Raw genomic sequence first — 26,250 nt, 5'->3', positions numbered from 1 at the left:
CCTACCTGACATGAGTCACCAGCATACTCAGGAGGGCAGGAACATGTCTCTACACTGTAGGCAATGCTGCCACTTCCTGTGCTGGTGGCTTCTTCCAGCCCAACCTCACCAAGGGTCAGTCGCTGAGTCTCTGTGAAGTAAAGGCCTCTGATCTGTAAACCATCCAGTCTAGACAGGATTATCATCAGTTCTTCTCTGGATACAGGGTTATTGCTGCTGGCATGCCTGAAGTTTCCCTGCGCATTAAAGGTACAAAATGAGCACAGCCCTGCAGCTTCTTAAAGAGTATCTGTAAAGAAGACAGAAAAAAAGGAAGAAAACCCCCATAGAACAGACCCCTGTAGTACCTACTGGTGTGGGGTGAAAGCAGTCAAGAAAATAAATACAATAAATGTAAACACAGGATAGGGGGAAAAGGAATCACAATCATTAAAAGGGATGTACCTTTTAATTTACAAGTTACACATAGCATTGAGGTATTGAGAAGTGAGGAAGCATATAGGTTCTTCTTCAATCATCCAAATTTCTTTGAATTATCACCCACCACACCATAAAAGGGTGAAGGAAAATGCTTTTATTTTTAAGAGTAAGCAAAGTACTAGCAATTCAATCTTTGCAGGCTGCCTTTACACACTTTCTTGCTGCTGAGACACAACATTACTGAAGACGGAATCTGACTGTAAGAAACATATTTTCAGTCTTATTTATGAGACAGAAATAAGTGACCCAGTTTCACTTTCTGAGCATAGACTTAAGGTAGGAATAATCTTTGCTAAATTCACCTGCCTGAATGTTGGACACCCATTCTGAACTAGGTAGCTAGACACCAAGGAAAACAGGTAGCAGTTCATTCCATCCCTATTAAGTGCAGTCTGGGGCTGTGATGAATCATCTTCCACTGATGACTGACACAGTATTACTCCCCTGGCTCCTGAGGGAGTGCTAAGGGCTAGACTGGACATGACACCTAATTTAGATGTTCCAGGTTTAGGTGGAACGAACCAGAACCTACTTTCAACGTGGCAGCAAAGAGAATGGAAAAATGCTGCTTATATTTAAGGTCTACAGTATTTAAGTGTCTAGTGAATAACATAAAAAGTATTTGGTATTTCTGCACATATTACCTGCCTATTTTCTATGCACCACTTGGAAGAAAAGGGAAGGCCATTCCATTTTCATTTCTTACCTCAACGAGCTGCACACGGCCGTAATACTGACGGTCAGGTAGGGGGTTGTTGTGATCCATGTGAACAACTTTCATTTGATGGCCCTACATGAGAATGAGGATATAACAGTGCTGTTTCACTGCTTCTTACAGTAAAGTGCTCAGATGCTATAAAATTTGGTGGAGCACATTAATCCTGTTCTTTGGGGAATAAAAACGAAGTAAAAGCAGGAAAACTGCATGTCCTTTTGTCAGCAAAGTGGTATAGCAAGCACCATGTTCTAGTGCCAACAGGGTTTTCACTGCTTTTTCCTGTTAACAACCTTGCTTTCAAACAAAACACCAAGACAAATAAATTACTACTGATGACTTTTCATAGGAACTAATTATTACTTTTCAGTAAAAATGTTTTTTCATTTTCAAACGCACCTCCTTTGCAGATGCTACTGTAGTACTTAATGAGGTATGTTTCCCACTAAGAATCCTAGAATACTGACTATTACTGATGATCTGAAGAAACAAACCCATTTCTTTGGGAATTTCAATGAACAGTAAAAGATTTCAATTTTGGCCCTTAAGTGATTGTATTAAAAAACTGTTAACCTGTTTTTTAACTTCAGTCCCTTGAAGCCTTATAATTATGCTTAATTTTATGCTGAAGAAAATTCTCACAGAAAATGAGATAGATTACACATAGAATCCAGGGTATATTTTTCAGAGTCATGACATACTTGTTGACAAGTGGAAGACATTAATTATTTTCTACAGGTGCCTTTCAGAGAGAAAATTATGTTTTATCTTTATATTTGCTCTCAAGTCAGAGCAACAGCAACACAGATAGGTGTGTTGATGACTTTCACCAAAATGCAGTAAAGTCACTTTTACAGAAACATAGCAAGTTGCTGTAAAAGTGAAGTACTCTATGAGAGCAAAATTTGCCACAGTTCTCAGGAAACAGAAAAACATCATGGTATTGGTATTGCTTGAAAGAAAAAATAATATTTCAAAACTTACCATTAGTTGGATATCAGGTCTCTTATCCAGCAGAACCATGCCCTCACTAGGTAAGCCAAAAGATTTCACTTGGTAACTTAGGAACCCACCATAGGAAGAAAGCTGTAACAAAATGCACAAGACCAGAGATACTTGATTGCACTATTGCTTGATAATAATATAACATTGTATTCAAGTTTACCCCACCTTCCAGCTCCCCAAATAACTTATTTTCTCTTTGTTCTTTTTTTCTTTATTCATGAAAATATGTGTTGCATGGTAGACATGTAAACTTTCTATTTTGTTTATCTGGATATTTGACATCACTTTTTGAGCAGTTACTACTCTCAGGAAGGTTACCTGCATCAGGTGTTTTTGGATTCATACCTGGGATCATGCCATCTGTGTCATGGAGAAATCACACGTACACATAAGTATTGTTCTTCCCCTGACCCTACAGAACAGATTTGGCTCATCAAGAGCAGATGCTAGAGAGACAGTGAAAGTTGTAATGAACCCCATGAACATCCATGGAAAAAAAAGAAGTCATATTCAACATGTCTAAAGGTATCCTTCATAGGCCAGCATTTTCTAAACTTACTACAAACATGAAACTAAGCAGAATACCTTTTCTTCATCTTCTGGAGGACAGAACTTCTGCTCATACAGAAGCACAAACATCTAGGTGTTCATTCCTTGTATCACAGGGCTACAATCAATGCTATTATATTTACCCTATTACATTTTCAAAAGTGTAATCTGGAGCATAGGCTATATTTTGCCAGCACAATCAAAACAGCCCTGTATAAAAAATTTTTTTTCAAAAATCTGAGAAAATTCGAATTAGATGATTTTTCATTTAACACACATTTTATAACTGCACCACATGACAGTCTGTTATGCTACTGCTTTTTAAATGATTTTCCTAAGTAGGATAATATTTGTGTTACAAAATACTCTCAATATTCCAGATGTACAATATTCATTTTCTGACATTAGGAGTGGTCTATTAAACAGATTGTTAAATACAGATCAGCAGAAAATGGGGATAATATGATCTGAATTTCTCAATGACTGCTAGTTTCTGCACTGCTATGGATTTTATGTTTCATTCTTTTTTAACTTTGTAAACAAGAGATAGAGTGAGGAAAAAAAAAACATACTTTGCTAAATATTAATGTTCTAGTGGAACTAGTTAAAAGGTTTAAGATAATGGAGAACAGTATTTATACACTCATCATACTGAAAGATATCTGGAGTGATCTTGTTCACATTTTCTGAAAGAAATACTACTACTGAAAGTAGATCAAAACCTGACACTTTCAGAATACAGTAAGGTGAATAATTGATAACTTTATGAGCTTGTAAAACTAGCAGCAAGATACCATTGTGGGAGACTTACTACTGGAGAATTGTCTGTGCTAAAATATACACTTACACACAGTGTGCAGTAAAAACAGGTCCAAAAATAGAACTGTTTAAGCATTGTCACTGTAAATGAACGCAAGTCATGGCTTGCCTAGCTTGATACTGTGACATGCAACATAAAACTCATAGCACTGTTCTTAATGGCTATGTTTAAAAAGGGTTATTTCCTACTTTATATTTTGTTATGGGAACAACAAAAGCCCCTTTGGTTTAACACTGTATTACATAATGTATGTTTTAACATGAAATTTCTCTGAAAAATAATTTGTAGACATTGAAACAAGAACCTCTATAACATCAACAAAAGAAACCCTAACTAAATGTGCTGTTCAGTTGAAAGACACAAAACCCTGAGCATAGGAGAGAAGAGGGGGAAATACTGATTTAGTCTTTAAAATAAGGACTAAGATGAATTTAAGAAAACCTGCACCATCTTTAATGCTCTGTTGTCTATCCCATTTGTTTTCACTTGTGTGACAGTAGGATTGTATCTGAACAGCCTGTGTGTCCTAGAACTGGCTAGCAACTATTGACACTGTCAGAGCTCCAAAGAGAGAGAACCCAGGACTCTGGCACTGCAGGGCATCACCAGCAAAGCCTCCCTGCTCAGTGTGATCCCCAGGATGAAACACTGACAGGTATTAACTGTGGGGAAAAGGCTGCTCTCATGCAGGAGCAGAGAGAGCAGCAGGAAGTGCAAAAACCACAAGGGTTAGAAAGCCAGGTGCTGCTCTTCCAAAGCAACATATTGAAAGGAAATGGTTGGGGTTTTTTGTGTGTGTCACTGAGCACGTAATCACCTTTTATTCTTTTGGAAACCTGGAGATATCTAGGAGATACTCCAGGGCTTCTAAAGGATAGTTAAGTACATTGGCCAGCTCTACGTGTTCTACGTATCAGAAAAGTAGCTGAAGGCACCAGCTCCCTGAACTGTATCTCCTGACCGTGCTGTTCACATAAAGACCTCCCTGGCACTATGAAGGTTAAATTTGTGTTATTGGTTATAATTTTAACACTGTACTCAGCACTAAAATGCTGTGATTCCTGGCACGACAGCTAAGAGAGAGAGCAGTCTCCTGAGGGAAGAGAAAGAAATGTATCAAAGAAAAACAATGCGACTTGATCAACAATGCTGACAAAAACTGAATACATGCTATTAGAACAAAGGAGTTAGGTGTCACTTACCTTCTGTCCCAGGTATGATGGTGGTGCTTTCCAGTACAAACTATGCACTGAAGCAGGCAATTCCTGAACATCAGCCACTACACTATTACTGACTGGGTTGAAAGTGACTGGAATTTCAATATTTTCATCCACTGCCTCCAAGCGCCAGTTCCTCATGTCCACAAACTAATGAAAATACATAAAGAAAACCAAAGCTTGTTCCATCCTTCATAAAACTTTACGAGTACCAAGTACTACTGAGAAATTTTTTAGCCTCTATAGTTCACTTAGCATGAAATTCAACCCCTTCAGAGCAAGTCTGTGTTCAATGGATGCTGCAAGGATAAGCATAAGTAAAAAACTATCTCCTTTTTGCACACTTGATGTCATGCCTTTTTTATAGGGAGGGAAGAAACAAAATTCTTACAATTTCTGTAGAACCTGTCACACTTTTCTTAGGTTTAAAAATGCATCTATGATATTGACACATAAAATAATAAACTTGCTTTTTAAAGCATCTTAAAAGAGACCACTGACTTTAATGATGAACCATTGTGTGAAGACAAAGTGATACACGGCCAACTCAACTTCAGTGCAACTGGTGATTTGTAAACAGACAGGTGAAAAGGGCCATTTCCACTAAAAGGCACTTTCAGACTACACCTGAGTCTTAAAAATGCTGCACTAAATCTGCACTACTGCTTGCAGTATAGTACTCATCCTTACAAACTAATAAAATATATTTTCAGTTTTGGAAGAAAGCTGGCATTTCCTCAGTGGGATAACTGCAGGTTTATGATAGCAAAGAAAAAAACCTATTGGATACACCTTGGTTCTGCGATGATTTGTGCTGTGACAGTTGCTGGTTGCCCCGAAACAAAAGCAAGAGGTGCATCCCTTGGGATTAGAAGGGTCCAGATAAAAGGATCCTGGTCGGCAAGTATCACATGCTGCACCTTCGACGTTCTCCTGATAAGGCATAGTTAGAAAAAAACCTCAGTTTTCCTTTCAGTTTAGATGAGTCCCCCAAGTCCCCCTCACATAATACAAATCTTCTAAAAGAGTATTTATTTAAATGTATGGAAATAACAATGAAAATGTGTGACTGTCCAGATACACCATATTCCAAATGCAAATAAAATTGACTTCTTCGAGACTTAGTTATGAATTATCTTTTCAGTTCATAAAATGAACCCCTGAGTAATAAATATTAGTCAGAGACAGCTGTTAACTTCCCTCCCAAAACTCTCCTGCTGGCTTTTCCAAACCTACAATACAAAAGCTCACTTGTGAAAGCTCACATTTGTCACATTTAATTATGCGGAGCAGAACAAAAGAAGATTTCCTGGATATAATGATGTGGTGAAATGTCAACTGATATAATATGGCTAAAAAAAGCATGGAACCTGGTTAACATCCAAAAGCCAAAACGCAGATGCATAAAATGGATCTGTGCAGGGTACAGACTGCTTTAGTGAATCACTGGACATTTACTCAGCAGCTCTGTAACACCCTGCAAAGCCTAAGACTGCCTGTAAAACTGGCACAGTGAGCTCATTAAAAAATGGCATTTAGTTGCTACCATGATAATCTGTGCACATACTGCAAAGTGTAATGCTCTTATACAGCTGCATACACAGCACAGATCCTATGAGGAGAGGCTGAGGGAGCTGGGGCTGTTCAGCCTGGAGAAGAGGAGGCTCAGAGGAGACCTCATCACTCTCTACAACTCCCTGAAAGGAGGGGGTAGCCAGGGGGGGGTTGGGCTCTTTTCCCAGGCAACCCTCAGCAAGACAAGAGGGCACGGTCTCAAGTTGTGCCAGGGGAGGTTTAGGTTGGACATTAGAAAGAATTTTTTTACGCAGAGGGTGATCAGACATTGGAATGGGCTGTCCAGGGAAGTGGTGGATTCTCCATCCCTGGAGATATTTAAAAAGAGACTGGATGTGGCACTCAGTGCCATGGTCTGGTAACTGCAGCAGTAGTGGATCAAGGGTTGGACTTGATGATCTCTGAGGTCCCTTCCAACTCAGCCAATTCTATGATTCTATGATTCTATGATTTAATTCCTTCTGAAAACTTACTGATAAACCAAGTTCATTCACCCCACTATAACATAATAGTCACTGATGTGCAAATGATGCTCGTGAATGCAGAAATAATTTGATTTATCTAACCTTGCAGAGACAAATTCCTGTCTGGGGATCACAAACATCTGGTGCTGTTCCATCTCTGTTGCAGTTACATGGCATGCAGTTTGGGAAACCGTAAGTACCAGGAGCACACTGATCACACTGCCGTCCTTTTATTCCTGGTTTGCATCTTTATCAACAACACAGAGAAGGGAGTCAACAGGGGTGGCAGGAATGGGGTGAGGAATGGAACATGAAAAGAAAAGGCAGGTGGATCTTGGAATTAATTTCATGGCTACGACACATATTTATGACTTCCATGGAGAAACAGCAGCAGATTAGTATTGTTCTCAGATATGAATGGTGACATGGTTTATATGGTCATGGTACTGATTAGGAATGGATTTGATTTTGAAGGACATAAATGTTCACAAAGGGAATAGGCTTCTGCAGCTATTCAGTGCTTGCCATGCAGAACTACTCTCTACACACCAAAGTGTAAAACATGGATGTTGCACACGGGTAAGCAGAGCTGGAAGAAGATTCTAGCTGGAGGACGTGACTGGGCTTTTCTCAAGGCACTCACCTACTAACAAAAAGGTGGAGAATTCCTGGCATATGAATAATTACAGGGACCTCAACTTGCCACAAGGCTTGGGTTAGTTTACAACTGTTCACAAAGGATAAAATCCACTTTGTTCACAGTGAAGGCTGAATGCCTTGTATTTACTTAGATGAATTACAGAAGATGCAAAAAACAAAACTAAACTATGAACAAGGCTTGAGTAAGAGATAACATCTTTCAGTGGCAGCAGCTGCTTCATCCTACCTTCAGAACAAACTTGCACAGACTAATGAAATTAGTGAAAATTTAATCACTGCAGAAAAGCCTTGCTTCTGTCTATACTGATAAGCTGTTTGTACCAGCCCAACAGTTTTCAAGACAGTAAAAATCTATTGATAAAGAATGTCTGCCACTACCACCATCCACATATCCTCATCCAACATCCAACCTTTTAGTTGTGATGAGATTAATTCTAAAATTCTCAGCAAGTTGGTGGAGACTCCTCTGGCTATTAACACCAATTTTATATGTGCACTAACACTACAAATCTAATGGAAATAAACAGGTACATTATGTGGACAAGGTTGGCCACACCATGTAATATATGAAAACAATTTTTCAAATCACCAACAATGAGTGAGGTTCCTTAGAGTCTCTTTGAATGCACTGCCCCTTCCCCCAAATAACAGGACCTGGATGGGGACTTTGAACTTTATGTACTCCACAGAAGCCAAGGGTATTAATCAGAACATACTAGTTAGCTGTATCTATATGTTTCAGCAAGTAGTCTAAAAGGATTTGCTAAAAACTGAGTTTCGCTTCAGAATTTTTTCCAATAAGCTGTCATTTCTTTGTTATTACCAGTTAGGATGCACATGAAAAATATAACAAGTATAAACATGCAATATAGCTTTTCACTGAAACAGAAAATTATCCCCAATTTGACTGAAGTCAAAATATCCCAAGCCCTTCCTTTGAACTATAGGTATTAGTTGACTTAAGTATTTATTTTGTTTATTTTTGCATAGTATTTATTACTATTTTATTTTCTGTTGTATGGGCAAAATAAAAGCAGAGACTAATGAGACTGAGACTGCATCAGGAGATACCAAATATGCCACACTTTAACACTGAACCCCAACCTCCATATATGAGGAGGTTGTTTTGTCCTTAGGATAAGATAATACTGCCTTCATATAAAAACAACAGACTTTCAAAAATTATTTTAGTTTGGGAAATAGTATGACTGTTCTGTGAAAATGAGTATTCTCTGTCATATTTACAGGATTAATGGCAGAGCAGGGAAGATTGCATTTCTCTTTTTTAGGACCCTGCAAAAACATGGCCTAACCAATCAAACTAAACTAATTCTTTACCTACACAACCTACTGACTATCAAGTATTTGTACTTTCTGTTTAAGGACTTGATCTCCCCAAGGAAATAATACAAATGTTCAACTATACAAATACATTTAAGATAATTCCCTATGATGGTGGCTGTATGCTACATATAATTTAGAGAATATAAATAGGAGAATAAAACTGAAGAATTTATTTCAGTATGCTGAGTTACAGAAGAATAAGCATATGTCACATGGAAGGCCAAATTTTCAGGGCACTTATCTACAAGTTGAACTGTATTTTCCAAACAGGCAGTACCTACCATCGAAGTTTCTCCAAACTCTTTGCAAACATTCCAGCTTTACACTATTTAAAACCAACACTGGACTGCAAAACTTTAAGCATTTGGGAGGTAATGTACATCATTACAAATGATGTACATGTCAAGAAGTCAGGAGCTCTGATCTGAGGTCCTCTACGAGACAGACAGAGATTCAGGGACTTATGTTGGCATGTCACTGGCAAACAGAACGCAAGCCCCAGAATCCCAAATTTTTGCTTAAGCTGAAGCAAACCACTAATGCATTGTCTATAATACACGTGACCCAAACTTACTTGCATTGCCCACTGTTTTTGTCACATTCTGGCCTTGCCACATTAATGATTCCTCGTTCTGAACAGTTGCAGCTCTGGCAGCCAGCAAGAGGGTGATAGTTGAAGTAATGTTTCTCACACACTTCACACTTTGGTTTAACAGTTCGAGGAGGGCATATGCATTTACCAGTCACATCATCACAGAGACGCTGCCCACACTTGCATGCTAGGTCAAAGAAAATGTTCCACTAATTAATCACATCTCAACTTGCAATGAACATCAATTATCGAACTTGTGCAAGAAACAAAAACAAATAAGCTGTATATATAAGGGTTATATGTCAATTATTTTACAACTCCTCTCTTTCACTGATTTTAAGCTCAGTCATCTTGTTTGACTTCTATAATCAGAATGACGGGAGACCGAGATAAACCAGGGTTGTGGAACCAACTCTGTGACTGTAAGGGTAGTTACAAAGACTGGTTTAAGACCTTGGCTCTTTTCCACAGATTGGTGGCTTAACTTCACCGTAGGCATTATCATCACTTCCCTAAGCTGCCAAGTATTAAGCAATAAATAGTTTTGCTGTTAAGGCCACTATTTTTACAAAGAAAGGTTCATGCACATTGAGCAGAATTATCTAGGAAAGCATCTGAAGACTGTCGGTGTAATTGCTAAACCTGTTGATGTTATTAAGAACAAGGTCAGATAAAGATTAAAAATGCCTTTTCTGACTATGTATGGAAAATACTGAAGGTATAAACTGGGGCACAGCAGCGATAACTTAGACATTATTCAGCAGCCGGTACAGAGAAATCCATTTGGCTCAAAGAGTGGCAATATGGATATTAACCAGGAAAACTCTAAGCCTACACACCTGATCAGACAAACACCTATAAAGGCACACTCCGTTGTGAACTAGGTGTACTTCAAGAGAATGGGGTTACTTCTGTGTAAAAACGAAAGCAATGCTACACCTAGGATGGTTCAACCAGACCCTCATAGGATCAAGCCTAACAATACAACATGAGGCTGCAGTACCCACGGAGTAAAATCAGGGACTTAAATGCAAGGCTGGGTCAGGTTCTGGGTAGGTCGAGCGTGTACTCACGCTTGCAGAATGGGAATCCATAGTATCCAGTCTGGCATCGGCTGCACTGGCGACCGACAACGTGAGGTCTGCAAGCACACTGTCCTCCCAGGGGGCTGCAAGTAGGGCTGGTGGCACCTGCACTATGGCAGTCACAGGGCAGGGCTCCATCATTGTAGGAAGCCACCAGTGACCTCACAGAGTCCTTACAGAAGGACGATGCTCTTCCAAGGCTATTTAAATTGAAATATAAATCACGTAAGTACTGGCACTTGGAAACTGTTAGGAGCGCGTGCTTTGCAGTGGTTCAGTAAATGAGAGTCTTGTCTTTAGGCACGGCATCAGTATATAAGCAAAGGTATACTTTAATTAAATTAGTGGTGAATGGCTTAGAACATGCAGGTAAGAGATTTTTTTTTCAAAGGAAGCACATATATTACTCATATCAGTTCAGACATGCCAAGCAAAATACCAAGTACCAAAGATGGAAATACCAAAGACAGAAAGATGACATAGATTTTCCTCTTCTGTACCGTGAGCAATAAAGCTCTACCTTTACATTTAATTTACAACAGAGAGTCATGGGAAAAAGACTCATGGAAATATAATGGGCCAGCGTAAGCTATTAAAAGGATTTTAATGCAGCACAATGATGGTGTTATACATGCATCTTTAATACAGAATAAATAATACTAATTCCCAGCTTGTTGTTAAATGTTCATTTTTTTAGAAGCAATGCTTACTCAATATAAAAACTGTTTCCTCCACATTGGCTGATAAAATCAAATGACTTGTCCACTGTCTTTTTGTCAAGAATTTTGTAACTGTAGGTATCTGCTGGAACAACTAAGACATTTTCCTTAAAACAACAAGAAAGCTAAATTGTAGATTTCAGAGAAAAGCAAAAAAACCACAAACTAACACATTTATATATTTAAATATTCCTTCATTATGCATTCTGGATTTTCTCAAAACCCTTAACATTTTAACTGAAAAAAAATTAGGTAAATATACTTATGTTGCCCCTCCCCCTTCTGTGATGTTACAAGCATTGTATAGAAAAAACAGCCCTTACTGTCTTAAAAAAATAAAATAAAACAAGAGGCAGAGCACAAGATCCTAAAATTTGCAACACAACATCAGAAGATAGATTTTTTCTTTTTGGCTTTCATCTTTACATCTATCTCTATTGAATGATGAAACTGAGAATAACATTTCCAAGTACATTTACCAGAACAAGCATTCTTCCATCAGGTATCATCACTGAAACAGAGACCTCAGGTTCAGAAATATCAAGCTCAATTTGGTTTTCCACAACCACCTGACCCCGACAGCCAGAGGTATGGGGGCAGAATGAAGCATTGAAGGAGCCTAGAAGAAAAAACAGGAATGCCAAAAAATGTTCCATGTGCCAAAATGTTGAGAAAGGAAAGGGTTTAAACTAAATTCAGATGCTTACCTGACCACAGACGCAGTCCCGCATACACACGCACTTGCACAGGGAACACCGGGTATGATGGCTGATAAAAATGTACCACAAATACATATCTGCCCAAGTGGGGCACTGTGCCACTCAAGGTAATCTGGTCCTGCAGAAACAAGAACAGCTCTGATAGTGTATTTTTTTCATTAAATATTCTTGGGTTTGTGAGCTGGGTTCTGTGCCGCCTACCTGCAATGAAAGACAGGGGACGTAACATCTCACATGTTTTTGAAGAATCATAGAATGGTGGAATGGCTTGGGTTGGAAGGGAACTTAAAGATGATCTAGTTCCAACCCCCCTGCCATGGGCAGGAACACCTCCCACTACACCAGGTTGCTCAAAGACCCATCCAACCTGGCCTTGTTGGCCAGGGAGACCTTGCCACCAGGGAGGCGGCAGCCACAGCTTCTATAGGCAACCTGCTCCAGTGTTTCACCATCCTCACAGGAAAGAATTTATTCCTAATACCTAACCTAACTCTACCCTCATTCACCTTAAAATTGTTGCCCCTCACTCTGTCACTCTATGCCCTTGTAAAAAGTCCCTCCCCAGCTTTCCTGTAGCCCTTTTCAGGTACTGAAAAGCTGCTAGAAGGTCTCCCCAGAGTCTTCTCTTCTCCAGGCTGAACCACCCCAACTCTCTAAGACTGTCTTCACAGCAGGGGTCATCCAGCTCTCTGATCATCTTCATGGCCCTTCTCTGGACTCGTTCCAACAGCTCCATGACCTTCTTGTCTTGGGGGCTCCAGAGCAGGACACAGTATTCCAGGTGGGATTTCACCACGGTGGACTAGAGGGGCAGAATCACCTCCCTCAACCTGCTGGTCACACTTCTTTTGATGCAGTCCAGGATACAGTTGGATTTCTGGGCTACAAGTGCACGTTGCTGGATCATGTTGAGGTTTTCATCTACCAGCACTGCAAAGTCCTTCTCTTCAGGGCTGCTCTAATCCATTCTGCACTCAGCACTTGCACTTGGGATTGCCCCGACCCAGACGCAGGACATTGCCCTTGGCCTTGTTGAACTTCATGAGGTCTGCATGGGCCTAACTCTCAGGCCTGTCAAGGTCCCTCTGGGTGGCCTCCCTTCCCTCCAGTTTGTGAACAACAAACCCCACACAGTTTAGTGCAATCAGCAGACTTGCTGAGAGTGCACTCAGTCCCACTGTTCATGTCACCAACAAAGCCATTAAGCAGTGCTGGTCCCAATATGGCATTACAACTGCATACTCCTACCTGTTTGCATGCCAAGCCGACATTCTTCAGCAGTCTGCAAGGCTACTGTGGAGTTTAGAAATAAGCTGGCATTTTTGTTTCTTTTTCTGTATATTGCCCTTGTGGTTTGCTCATTGTGCAACACCAATCATAACACATCATTCAGTTTTGCTTCTCTTCAAGTGTTTCATTGATTTAGGTTCACTAATGATATACTTTGTGACTTAGGAAACCAAGTTTTTAAAATATGAAATACCTGCAATGGTGTCAAGGTGACTCCATGAACTGAGCTGGGAGGCAAAGGGGAACTCAGTGGGTCATAGAAGAGTGTATTTCTCTGTACTTCAGAAATTTTCCCATCCTTGAATGCATCCAAAACCAAAGCTGTTGGTGGAGTTTCATATACGGAGGGAATGCATATTGCACTAAACACAGAATTATAGCAATTACTTTTGGGTCCAGGACAATTCCTTAAGCATCATAAAAGGAAAAGCATTTGACTCACAAAAGTCAACATATTAGACTGTATTACAATTAATAATTCAATAGTAACTCCTATTACTCTTCTGATTCTAGGTAAATGATCAGAAAGTAAATGAAAACAAGAGATATGGGATTCAACTCACAAACTGGGAAAGGTACATTAGCTGATTTTATTCACTCAAAATTTCCATAACTTGAACAGTTTCAATGGAAAGAGTTTGCCAAGGAAGAATAAACTTAAAGGAACCAAGAATGTTAAAAAATCAAATACATTTCAGTTAATCTAGCTAGTCACATTCACCAGAATCTGCACTAATATTGAATTCTCAATATTCTACAAATATTCACATAGGTGTATCCTTTAAACATGCAAGTTTTCACACTGAAGTCAATGGCACTACTTAAGTACTTAGAAGTTAAGTACACACTCAAATATTTGTAGAATTGGAGCCAAAATAAATAACAGTGCTCCTTGAAGGAATCCTTATTCATTCACTGCTGTGCTTAACTATTTCTTTCTTGGCATATTTCATTCTTAAGAACTTGATTGAGAGACCTATTGCAGGAGAAGATTGCAGAAAAAAATGTTTTGGGGGTTTCCTGCTATTATTTGTTCACTTATCATGAGTAGTCAGCAGACAATGATTAATCTTTGCTCAAGACAGGCCCAGAACTGGAATGGCAAGTACATTTCAGGTCCAGGATTGGGATGTATTTGCCAGGCCTGTGTGGGAAATCACATGCAGCATCTGCTTATAATACTGGTAAACTGAGCCAAGACTCTGCATCTTTCAACCAGGTGAACACTAAATGCTTTCCGGAAAGCAAAAAATGCTGCCAGATAATGGTCTTAATAACAGATCATAAACATACCATAAACTCTGCAAAGATTACAAGAGAAAAAACAAACAACACAAAACCAAAGTAGAAAGTATACATTTCTACATTAGTTGTATTTTAAATTGTATTTTTCACCCAGCCCCTTCTCCCTGTTTTACTCAGAATATAAATGCCTCGGAATGTAAAATACCTCTGGTGCAAGGACAAGTATTTCCAGTCTTAGAAAGCTGCTCTCAGTTGTAACACTCTGAGCTGGAAAATTACAGCTGTGATTCAATGCTATGCAAGCTTGGAAGCCAAGTACAATCACATGCTTTTATCCAATTTACTATCCAGATTTTTCTTCTTTCTATTTCAATTTAACCATTATACTAGAAGCTACCATCTGGAAAACTATTAGACCTAGCCATCAACTCTTTCTGCCTCTGAAGTCCTGCAAATGACATTTACTTTTATTTTGAGGTCCTGCCCATTGCCAGATCAGATGGGAGAAAAGCTTAGAAGTAGCATCACGAGGACATCCTGGAAAGTGCAAAAGGAACTGTAATGTGGGGGTCCTTAATTTGGAAGCCGTAGTGGCCTCTCTGGCCAAAAGAATAAAACATCTGGAGAGGGGAAGAGCTTTGACAGGATAGAGCAAGTGGTCTACAGAACCACTGTATCTGTACCCATTCAAAGTTCAGATTCAGATCTTTGCAGTGAGGGAAGAGCCATCAACCTCAGTTAACAGTGGTCTAATTAACGATCCCACTCAAGGATAATGGAGGGGAAGGATCCCCTGGCACTGCTGTGAATGCTGGAGGCAAACCTACCACACAGGCCTCATGATGAGATGGACAAGGGAATGGCTTCTTTGTGAAGCCTGGGTTTAAATGTTAAATAGCCTGATGCTGCCAAGCTGAGCTGGTGGATTTGTGCCTCAAAGGGCAGTCACGTCCCCTACCTAATGACATGAAAGCCATGCTGGAACAGCTGAAGCAGTAAAGTGCAGAATGAAACTCCAGATGGAGTAGCAAGCATTTCAGGCCACTGAAGTAGCAATGTTTCTCCAGCTTGGACATCCATCAAACTGGATGGCATGGGAAAAATGTGTTTACTAACATATCCACACTCAGTAGTTCAGGCAGGCCAGGAAGAGGCCAGTATTAAAAACAATCCTGCACAAAAACTGTCCAGATTACCACCAACACTTCAGCTTTTTTACAAACATTACTTTGCAAAAGTGGCCTACATATCACCTGTGAGTCACTGAGCAAAGGTTCATTCAAAAGAATTAAACTCCCATTTACTCTGCATTTTTCAAAGTCTTCATCAGAAAATAAAATTAATAAAACCCCACAAGTTACCTTCCATCATGAGTACTCCTGTAAGTAGCTATGCATTGTACTTTAGGATCCACGTATTCTGGAGAAAATTCTTCAGCTGATATAATACAAACCTTGTGCTGAAAAATAAACACAAGGAACAGTTATCAATTAATAACATAAATAACGAAGCCAGGCCTTAATGGGAAGGATGAAGACAAATTTTAGCATGGGGAGACCTAAGCCCAAAGCTATTAATTGTGCCATGGAGTTACGGCAAGATTTTGACTCAGTGTTGAACAACATTTTCCTGTCCTCAGGGGAATGTTGGCTGTTCAGAAATTAAATAAATACTAAGTATATGTGTGGCAATTGAAATGACAGACGAGCTCGCAGGGTTAGAAGCTAAGCAAGGAGGTGGGAGAGAAAAGCCCTCACATCTGTGGTGTGACTTTTAGACCCTTGGGGAAATTCTAGATCTTCTGAAATGCAGGTATGAACACTCCCTTGCACAAAGTCCATAGGAGTAAGTTTCAATGACACTAGGATTTCTCCCAACACATTCAGAACTTAATTTAAAAGTTACCGAGACCTCATATGATTATTTTTTTTTAAACTGAAACTAGACATAAGAAAATGAAGCTGCTGCACTCCTGCTACATCTGTGTTGGTAAGCATATATAGGAAGGCTTGAGGGTTGACATGACAGTTTGTACTAATAAAATATATTGCACACACTTATAGAGTACCTAAGTGCAGGTTACAAAAGTTGTGCATTAACTACTGGGAAAGGAGATAAAGATGCCTGATAAGAAGTATGATAACTAGCACTACCTACTAATGTACATAAAAATTGCACTAGGAGAATTCATTAATATACAAAGTGATGAAGTTTAGAAACAAGTCCTGAGGCAGTTCAGCTTGTGTTTTTGCAGCAGTGAGCAGGGACTAGAAACCCTTTATAAGCTAGCAGGTCCCTTTAGCTAGAGAGCAAACATTGTGCTTGTCCTGCATGTTATGACCCCCAGGGCTCCAGCAGACTCTGAAGCTCTGAACTGAACTTTATGAGTGGTTAAAACATTAGTGTCAAACATGGTATGGGTTCAGACAGCTCATATGCATCCATGTAAGGTAGAGACTATCAGCTTGATAAGAGCCTTTCTTGAAAGCTGACCTCAAGTATGCCATTTCCCCTTTATTTAGAACAGATTTCCAAGCTCCAGCACTGGAGATGGTTCCCCTTTGCCTCTCTAACCTACATGACAGGGGTTCACACAAGCATCTCTAACTCCAAAGCTGCTGCCAGCTTTGTGATTAGTGCCCCTATACCAGAAGCTCTTCTTTTCCCCTTTCTTCCTACCTTTTGCTAAATGCAGTCTTTACACTCAACATGGGGAAATATTTCTTGTATCTCAGAATACTGATATGTATCTTGCAGCAGGTTATTCAGAGAATAAAAACTAGAATTTAGAAAAACAAATACAGGGAATCTTAGCACAACAGGCTTCCACATGTGGAGATACATATGAATAAAATCAACATCCTTTGGATAGGGATCTTGTTAGCACAGCAATTGCTGCAGGGAGCTAAGAGAATTTAAATGGTATTTGTTCCTACTGAACACTGCCTCATGAAATAAAGAAAGCATTTTTCAGTTGTTAATCCTAATAGCACTACGAGATTATTCTATGTTTAAAGCTGGATTTCTACTCTATATTTTACCCAACTTGTGTTTCTAAAATGGAAAACATAAACAACGGAAGAAAATTCATTGTTCAGAAAAATGTATTCCTGATGTGGCCAAAAGATGGCAGTAAAGGCCTCTTATTAAAAGTATTTTAAAGTTCTATGACTAATGAATGTATTTATCATCTGAAATGAGTTAATTTATTACCTGAATTTTGTAAGAGACCCAGGACACTCCTACATGGGTATTGAGGATTTAAAAGAATTGACAGATAAGGACAAAAATTGTAAAATATAAAAGCTACCAGACTTTTCATGTAAATCTTACATGTAGAACAGAAAGGGGAACTGAAATAAAGCACAAGAAAGTGGGAAAAACCCTTGCCAAAAAAGGCAGTTTCTATTTATCTTTTAAATTGATCAAGTTTGCCTCACTATCCTCTGAGTACATATAAGGAAATATCTTCAAGCATCTAATAGACGTAAGCTCACATACCACCTAACAGATTGTGAATATACAGAGAAAAATATCAATATTTACCTACTTAGTGAACAAGTGTCATAAAAAGAAAAAGAAAATGGAAACTTACCAGAAGAAAATTTATTGATGATGCCTTAAGATGTATCTTTGTATCTGCTAGAAGATCATAGGTTGCAATGCGATTCCTGTCATCAACCACAACACTGCGACAAAGGAAACTGAGACAGAAAGCAGAATTAAAACTGAGCAGAATTAAAACAGCTATTGCCATGTTGTTTAGGCTATCACCTAGCTCAGTTGCCTACTTTTTTTGCTAGCCTCATCACTGGTGTCTAGCCATCCTGCTGGATCCTAAGGAACAACTACCTTTGGCTGCTGGTGAACGTGCAGTATACTTGCAAATGAGACAGAGGATGTGTCACGTGCAAATATTGCTTGTCCTTTGTGGGTTGACCCAGCCAGAGCCCAGAACTCAGCTCAGATCTCCATTTGAGCTACTGCTTTAGGTAGGATGTGAAAAGACAGACAGACACACAAGCTTGATGCAGAGGTTTACATGCATGCAACCCTAATCCTAACCCTAACCTGGAAATGTTCAAGGCCAGGTTGGATGGGACACTGAGCAACCTGGCATAGTGGGAGGTAACCCTGCCCAGAGCAGGGGGGTTTGGAACTAGATGATCTTTAAGGTCCTTTCCAACCCAGACCATTCTATGATTCTGTGCCTGACCCATGCTTCTCCAGGCACCAGTATGCACCAGTGCTGCTTTCCACTACTGCCATGCACTGCTGGTGGTGCAGATCAGCAGCTCTCACCCACACAATGGCAACTGGGCAAGTCTTGACTTTAGAAAGATCTTATGTACACTGAGATACTCCTCAATGCAAGTGAAAAAATGTAGGTTTGTCTCTTACTGACTCTTTGATTTGCTGCACAACTTTGGTAAAGACAACTTCATACTAAGAGGCAGAATCTTGCTAAAGCTTTTGAATTCTGCTTTGCTCAGGGAGCATGACCCCTGCAACTTGTCAAAGTAGCAGCAGTTCCCCATTCTAAAGAGAAGTCAGATAAAGCTCTAATTTCTTGTCTTTCTTGAAACATAGAATGGTTTGGGTTGCAAGAGACTTAAAGATTATCCAGTTCCAACCCCAATGCCAAAGGCAGGGACACCTCCTACTAGACCAGGTTGCTCAAAGCCCCATCCAGTCTGACCCTGAACACTTTCAGGGATGGGCAGCCACAACTTCCCTGGGCAACTTGTTCCAGAGTCTCACCACCATCACAGGAAAGAATTTTTCCTAATACCTGATCTAAATCTCCCTTCTTCCAGTTTAAAGCCATTACCCTTATCCTATCACTACTTGCCTTTGTAAAAAGTCCCTCCCTGGCTTTTCTGTAGGCCAACAACTCCAACTCTCTCAGCCTGTCTTCACAGAAAATCTTCTGTTTGTCTTCACGGACCTCCCTTGGACTTGCTCCAACAGCTTCATGTCCTTTTTCTGTTCAGTGCTTCAGAACCAGACCCAGTACTCTAGGTGGGATCTCACTCTTTTCTGTACTTCTGCTCAGCTAGGCCAGCCAGCATGTCACGGCTGAGAAGCTGTAACCACCACAAAAATGCTTCTCCATTTCTCCTCTACAAATGTGGAAGTTTCACTCTCGTTTAGAGCACAGCTCACAAAAAAAAAGGTATCTCTGACCATTAAGATCAGAGATACATAGGTCCCTTATATGTGGAAGGGATATATGTGATACGCTGGAAGCTTTCAATGTTTTAATTATATTACAATGTTTTAATTATATTACATTGTTTTATTGGGAATAATCAAGCTCACAGAGCTGTAATAAGGCCTGTCACAATATATTCCTGATTCTGCAAGTTACTCTGATCTGCAAGTACCTCACTGTGTCATCTCTTGATTTATTTTTTTTTATCAGGAAAGACCCGTAGCTTCCTGCCTAGGAAAGATGATACAGCAATGTGACCATCAGCTTCATGCAGAATGACCATGCAGAAGGGATTTACTGCATTGCTACATTAAAGTAGCAAGGGCCTTTTTTGTATTTCCATGAACAACTTCTTAGTTTATTGTATCAATAGAAATGTATGTTCAAAATTAGCCCATAAAATGTTTTGGGGAAAAAAAAAACAAACAAAAAGGCAATAAAATGAAAGACTTATAGCATGTAGTTCGGGGCTTAAGGTGTTACATAACAGACTAAAATAAAAGCTTCCCCCAGCAACAACCTGCCAAGGTCACTCACTGCTCCACACAGCTCTGCTCTGTGTCACGAAGATGCTGATTAAAACAATTTTTCATACTGGGCAATTTCATCTGGAATATCCCTAAACCTCTAATCTGCCAAATACTTGGCTCAGGGGAAAAATGGATGCACATCTCCTTCTGTAACCTGCTGGGTCTCTGTCATAATAAGAGGTTGCAGTTTTCAAGGGTAATGCTTTACATGCCAGAGCTGTCTTACTCTGGGTACAGGAAGGTCTGCACAGGAACTTACTCTGTACACAAATGGCTAATTAAGGCTCTCAAATAATAAGCAAAAAAAACCCCAAAACTACTGTTCCTAAAGTATTCATTTATTACTGAAGAAAAACATATCAAAGTTTGGAGTTGAAAATAAAATGCAGTCAAAATTCATAAACAAGTGCATGGCTAATTCCTTTTTTATGTAGACCCTTGGCACTGGGTATGCTCTCCCAAGGGTGCAAGTGTCTGCAGGATCACAAACCTGCTTTGAATCACATGATGAAATGCTCAAATAAAATCTCTCTCATGATAGACAAAATCTCTTGTGCAGAAATATCAGCAGTAACCTCAGGAGACAACAAGGATAAAGAAGCATTTGGATGAAGACCTTGCCTAAAGCCTGAGAGCCAGAGGATGGATACACTCAGAATTTCAGAGGCCTTTACACTGCAGCAGATCTTGTTAGAAATGGTAGAATACTCTTGTAAAACTAGCTGCTACATTTTTTATAGCCAAAGTCTTTAGACATGCTTTTAACTGAATAAAAACAGTGCAGGGATTGGCAGACAACAGCAGTGCTCTCTCACTGGACTCAGAGATTAATAGTTTATAAGACCTTACAAATGCACAGAAAAAATAATCCTATGTGCCAGAAAACAGTTCTCTGAAGCAGTAGCAATAGTTACTGAGCTGACTGCACAGAAAGAGTGAAAAGTCTGTACAATACCCACAGAATAATGTACTTGCTTTTAAATCACCCTAAAATTCAATCAATCTGATATATAAAAAGTATATTTTTTTCCCAAATGCTTATTCAATCATTTAGTGATTACTGCATAAAATCTTACCTGTATTTACAACTGTATATTCTCACTCTGCCTGCAGTGACTGGTCCAGGGCTATGTATTACTACCTCAGCAGTGTATAACTGGTCCTCTTCATTGGCATATTCAAAAACCAGAACATAGCGACCGACTTGTGGAACATTTATGGTTATCTGTAAATTGACCTAGGTTAAGACAATTGAAAAAATTAAAAGCTATTAGATTTTTCACTCCTTTTCTTGCAGGAAGCTCCCTTTCCTGCCCTACAAGCCAACCAGTCCAGGGCCAACACAGTTGGCAAAAGACATGCAGCAGAATGGAAGCAATGCTTTTAATTATCACTTTGTCTACTAATAAGAGCCAACTATGTGCAAGAAACTGCTGCCACTATGACAGCTGTAAAATGTACTTGTGAAATTAGTATATTCTTATTTTGCTTCTCTCCAGTATTAAGAACCAGTGAGGAAACATCAATGATCCTTAAAAAAAATTTCACCATCATCTCTAAGCTATCTTTGATAACATAAAAACTGGATCTATCTCTCCACTGAAAAATTATTTCCAGGAACACAATTCCTAAAACAGCAGTGCTGTATATTGATTCCCTACAAAGAGAGAAGGCATCTTCTCCAGCAAACTATCAATCTCACTTTCTGAGGCATCAAGTTGTTCTTTTAGTTTAACTGCAGAAATTGGCTAACCCAATATTTGATGCAAAATACTTCAAAGTAGTTTCAATGCTGTGGTTACAGAGGTTTTCGCTACAGTTGGCTATATAATTATTCACAAATTTAAACTCATTTTTCTTGACATTTCCTTAGGCTACAAACACTTAAGCATGTAAATAATCCTGCCAACAATTCTCTTGATTTCACTGCAATTATTCATACTATTCATAAAGTTTTCTACATGCATCAGCAATGAAGCAACAGGGCCTGTGGCACATAAGCACTCTTGTGGCACTTGGTATTTTTAAAAGCACCATCCAAGCACTATAATAGAGGACTTAATAATTTTACACATAATTACCATGTACTTGATTTAAATACCTTCTATTTACCAAACACCCTTCTAGTATAACTTTTCATTTCATAAAACATGTTTCTCATTCAGCGTACCTACAGTGATGGCATAATTACTTCTGTTTGTTTTTAAGTAAAGCAAGTATTTTATGTCAGTATATCTATTTCAGAAAAAAAAAAATAGTAAAGTACAAACACCATTTCTACTGAAAAACCCACTATGCTATTTCTGCTGCAATTAAACAGCAATCTGAACTAGCCAGTATGCCTAAAGCAGAGGGATTTGTATATAAAATGCTTTTGTCAGAATGGAATGCCCTCTTCATTCACGGCTATAAATCTGCCCGCCCTGATCCATTTACACAGTTCTGTAGAAAATGCAGAACTCGGGGCAGAGTCTGTTTTAGGAACGTCTTACAAATCTGCAGATCCTGAGCCATAAATCTGCAATTCTTTTAGCCCAGCAGGTTTACAGTCAACAGTGCAGACAGGAATCTGACCTCTCTTCCACTGATCTGGGCCATCGCTGGCTGATCAGGAGCTGGCTGCCGCACAGGTATTCTTCTGTATTCTCCCCCGTGTCTGAAATATTCTGCTTCTGAACCAAGGACACAGGAAAATCTGCCCAATGGCAAGTGCTGATAGAGCAAGCAGCTTACATCCCAAAAAAACAGACAAACAACAAACAGAACACCAGATTATTATTGTTTTCAAGTGCGGGGGGTGGGGGGAATAATAATAAAACAACCCAAGGTACTGGTTTATTCTTTAGCAGATATACTGACTGATCTGTTGAAGCACGTCCTGAATAGGTGCAAGGCTCTGTAACTGGTATCTGCAAGATGGATGCTTCATAGTAATCACTAGGCAACAGCACCATGTAATCCTAAGAGCAAAGAAAACAACAAATGCAAGACTATGCACAAATTTACAAAAGGAACATCTCTAGACTTTTACAATGTACTAATGAACTAAACCAAGCACATAAATAATTTTTACAGAGAGCATATGCAATACACATGGATTTTTTTTGCTGTTACAAGGTCCAGCAACATCAGAATGTGTCTTCCTAGGTCTGCTTATACCTCCATAGGGGTGGGACTAAGGCAGCTGCCCCATGAGCAGGGAAGCTCTAAAGCCACCTCCCATGGACATGTCGTGCTGTAGAAGGCAGTGATCGTGAAGGAGCCTCCTTACATCTTGATAACACACAGCCAGCACCCATGAGTGCAATCTACATGCACACAACTCAACTGTGTACAGCTCCACAAGGGAGGGTCTCGTATCCCAGGTAACTTTCTAAGCATATTCCATGTAATCTGTCAAGCTGTGCTTCAAGACCTGGTATATTTTTGCCCTGCCTTGCCTACTTAAATTAACATATTAGAGCTTATTTATTAAAACTCTTATTGTGACAACATGCTGGGCTAAGATAATTAATAAATTAATTTTCAAATGTATTAGTGAAAAAAACAGGCACAAAAGTATTGTCACGTTCAGTAAGAAATATGTTTGCAAGGCCTTTAGTAACACTTTATGTGGTATGTCATAAATTTAGCAGGGCCCCAGACTTAAATGACTAAGGGCACTGGCTACTTATCCCTAGGCAATATACATGCAAATTTCAGTATGCTGTCTTTGTGATCATACATGTTTAAGTTTTTTCATAAAAGATAAAAAAAATAATTGAATCAGAAGTATTTAAAAAATATTTGTTTTCATAAATGATCAAAATTTTAGACCTACTGTCAGAAAATGTTTGAGTGAGAGTAATAATGGGAGGATAAAAACATTTAGAAAATGATGTGCTAATAATACAGCCCCTTTGATAATACTTTTCTGAAGAATCTTTGTCAAGAAACTAGAGCCTTGGTCATCTGTGGCACAGCGTTTATGCTAAACCAATTGAGCAATTTCATGCTGAAATTATTTTATCCTTTGAAGGCAGTTTCAAGATACACATAAAGTCTGTAAGTATAAGAGAAATAAAAGCAGCTGAAAATCAGAGAACAAAAAAAAAAAAAATAAACAAGAGGCAGAACTGTAAATTTTCATAATGACACTCTACTGTTATACTTTTTTCACCAGTGCTGAATTTCAATTACTTGCAGGGTTCTTCCTGGCAAATATGTCCAGAGAAATACTATCATAACAGCCTTTGAGCACTTGTTTTCCTCAATTGTTGTCTTACCAAAAGGACTTCCTCTGCCATTATACTGACAATCCATGTGCCTGGAACCAGTGAGAAAGGCTCTGTGGAGCTTTTTCCTGGGATTGTGACAAAAGCTGGCTCCTTGCTGGGTGGGAAGAGAAACTCTTTGCTCTGAGCAGCCCCTGCCAGCATAAATAAATAAATTAAAAAGAAATAAAAATTAGGGACTATGTTAGATGTCTCTACTTCCTTAGTGTACCAAAGTGATGATTTTGTCCATTAGATTTATTATAGAATCATAGAATGGTAGAATGTTTTGGGTTGAAAGGGACCTTAAAGACCATCCAGTTCCAACCTCACTGCATGGGCAGGGACACCTCCCACCAGACCAGTTTGCTGAATGCCCCATCCAACCTGGCCTTGAACACTGCCAGGAAGGGGACATCCACAACTTCCTTGGGCAATGTCTGCCAGTGTCTCCCCACCCTCAAATTAAAGAATTTCTTCCTAATGTCTAACTTGGCCTAAAAGAACCTTTGGTCAATGCTTTCTGTCAGTATTCATTAGCAGTGCATTTGACCACATGCAGTTACAGAGCTTTGCAGAGGTTGTTGTCTTCATTGTTATTAGGTCATGAGCAAATTGGCTCAGAAAAGCAGAGCTCTGCCTCTGCAATGTCCAGTTTTGCAATATGCTGAACTGCTCTCTTCTTCACTTTCCCCTTCCATTACTTTCCATTCAACCTCTCTCTGTGCTGACTCACAGCATGTTCAGCTGGCACAAGCTGGCACAACTGATGATCAAGAAAGCTTCTGACAACTGCAGCTCTGCTTGTGTAACTTCAGGATATAGTTACAACTGTGGCCTTGTACTGAAATCAGTTTTGTTTTTCCTGCCCCCAGCTGCTGAAAAATTTTTTTTTTTAATTTGAGGGGATTGAGTCCACCATTAGCAAATTCGCAGATGACACCAAGTTGGGAGGGAGTGTGGATCAGCTGGAAGGCAGGAGGGCTCTGCAGAGGGACCTGGACAGACTGGAGAGTTGGGCTGATTCCAACGGGATGAGGTTCAACAAGGCCAAGTGCCGGGTCCTGCACTTTGGCCACAACAACCCCATGGGGAGCTCCAGGCTGGGCACAGAGTGGCTGAGAGCAGCCAGGCAGAAAGGGACCTGGGAGTCTGGATTGACAGGAAGCTGAACATGAGCCAGCAGTGTGCCCAGGTAGCCAAGAAGGCCAATGGCATCCTGGCCTGTATCAGGAACAGTGTGGCCAGCAGGTCCAAGGAAGTGATTCTGCCCCTGTACTCAGCGCTGGTGAGGCCACAGCTTGAGTACTGTGTCCAGTTCTGGGCCCCTCAGCTCAGGAAGGAGATTGAGGTGCTGGAGCAGGTCCAAAGGAGGGCAACCAGGCTGGTGAAGGGATCCAGCACAAGTCCTGTGAGGAAGGGCTGAGGGAGGTGGGGGTGTTCAGCCTGGAGAAGAGGAGGCTCAGGGGAGACCTCATCACTCTCTACAACTCCCTGAAAGGAGGGTGTAGCCAGGGGGGGATCGGTCTCTTCTCCCAGGCAGCTCCCAGTAAGACAAGAGGGCAGGGACTTAAGCTCTGCCAGGGGAGGTTTAGGTTGGATATTAGAAAAAAATTCTTTACAGAGAGGGGGATCAGACATTGGAATGGGCTGCCCAGGGAGGTGGTGGATTCTCCATCCCTTGAAATTTTTAAGAAGAGACTGAATGCGTCACTCAGTGCCATGGTCTGATAACCACAGTGGATTGGACTAGATAATCTCAGAGGTCCTTTC

The 26,250-nt window shown here is 39.9% G+C and overlaps 1 protein-coding gene across 1 annotated transcript in view; it reads right to left on the bottom strand.

Annotated features, from left to right (window-relative positions):
• LAMA3 (laminin subunit alpha 3) overlaps nt 1-26,250 on the bottom strand; it is a 119,161-nt gene that overhangs the window by 41,936 nt on the left and 50,975 nt on the right. The window contains exons 21-38 of the mRNA XM_071737333.1: nt 24,490-24,632; nt 23,084-23,184; nt 22,799-22,952; nt 21,301-21,461; nt 18,075-18,183; nt 15,841-15,938; nt 13,428-13,596; nt 11,933-12,062; nt 11,705-11,844; nt 11,217-11,332; nt 10,495-10,706; nt 9,404-9,608; nt 6,928-7,072; nt 5,579-5,719; nt 4,772-4,936; nt 2,180-2,281; nt 1,187-1,270; nt 6-236 (exon numbers count right to left, since the gene is read on the bottom strand). Coding sequence (XP_071593434.1) covers nt 6-236; nt 1,187-1,270; nt 2,180-2,281; nt 4,772-4,936; nt 5,579-5,719; nt 6,928-7,072; nt 9,404-9,608; nt 10,495-10,706; nt 11,217-11,332; nt 11,705-11,844; nt 11,933-12,062; nt 13,428-13,596; nt 15,841-15,938; nt 18,075-18,183; nt 21,301-21,461; nt 22,799-22,952; nt 23,084-23,184; nt 24,490-24,632 — 2,606 coding nt within the window. The remainder of the gene's footprint in view (nt 1-5; nt 237-1,186; nt 1,271-2,179; nt 2,282-4,771; nt 4,937-5,578; nt 5,720-6,927; nt 7,073-9,403; nt 9,609-10,494; nt 10,707-11,216; nt 11,333-11,704; nt 11,845-11,932; nt 12,063-13,427; nt 13,597-15,840; nt 15,939-18,074; nt 18,184-21,300; nt 21,462-22,798; nt 22,953-23,083; nt 23,185-24,489; nt 24,633-26,250) is intronic.

Source organism: Heliangelus exortis, chromosome 2 (genome assembly GCF_036169615.1).
Source record: "Heliangelus exortis chromosome 2, bHelExo1.hap1, whole genome shotgun sequence".
In the NCBI taxonomy this organism is placed as follows: Eukaryota; Metazoa; Chordata; class Aves; order Apodiformes; family Trochilidae; genus Heliangelus; species Heliangelus exortis.
This window is presented reverse-complemented; position numbering and strand designations above follow the sequence as displayed.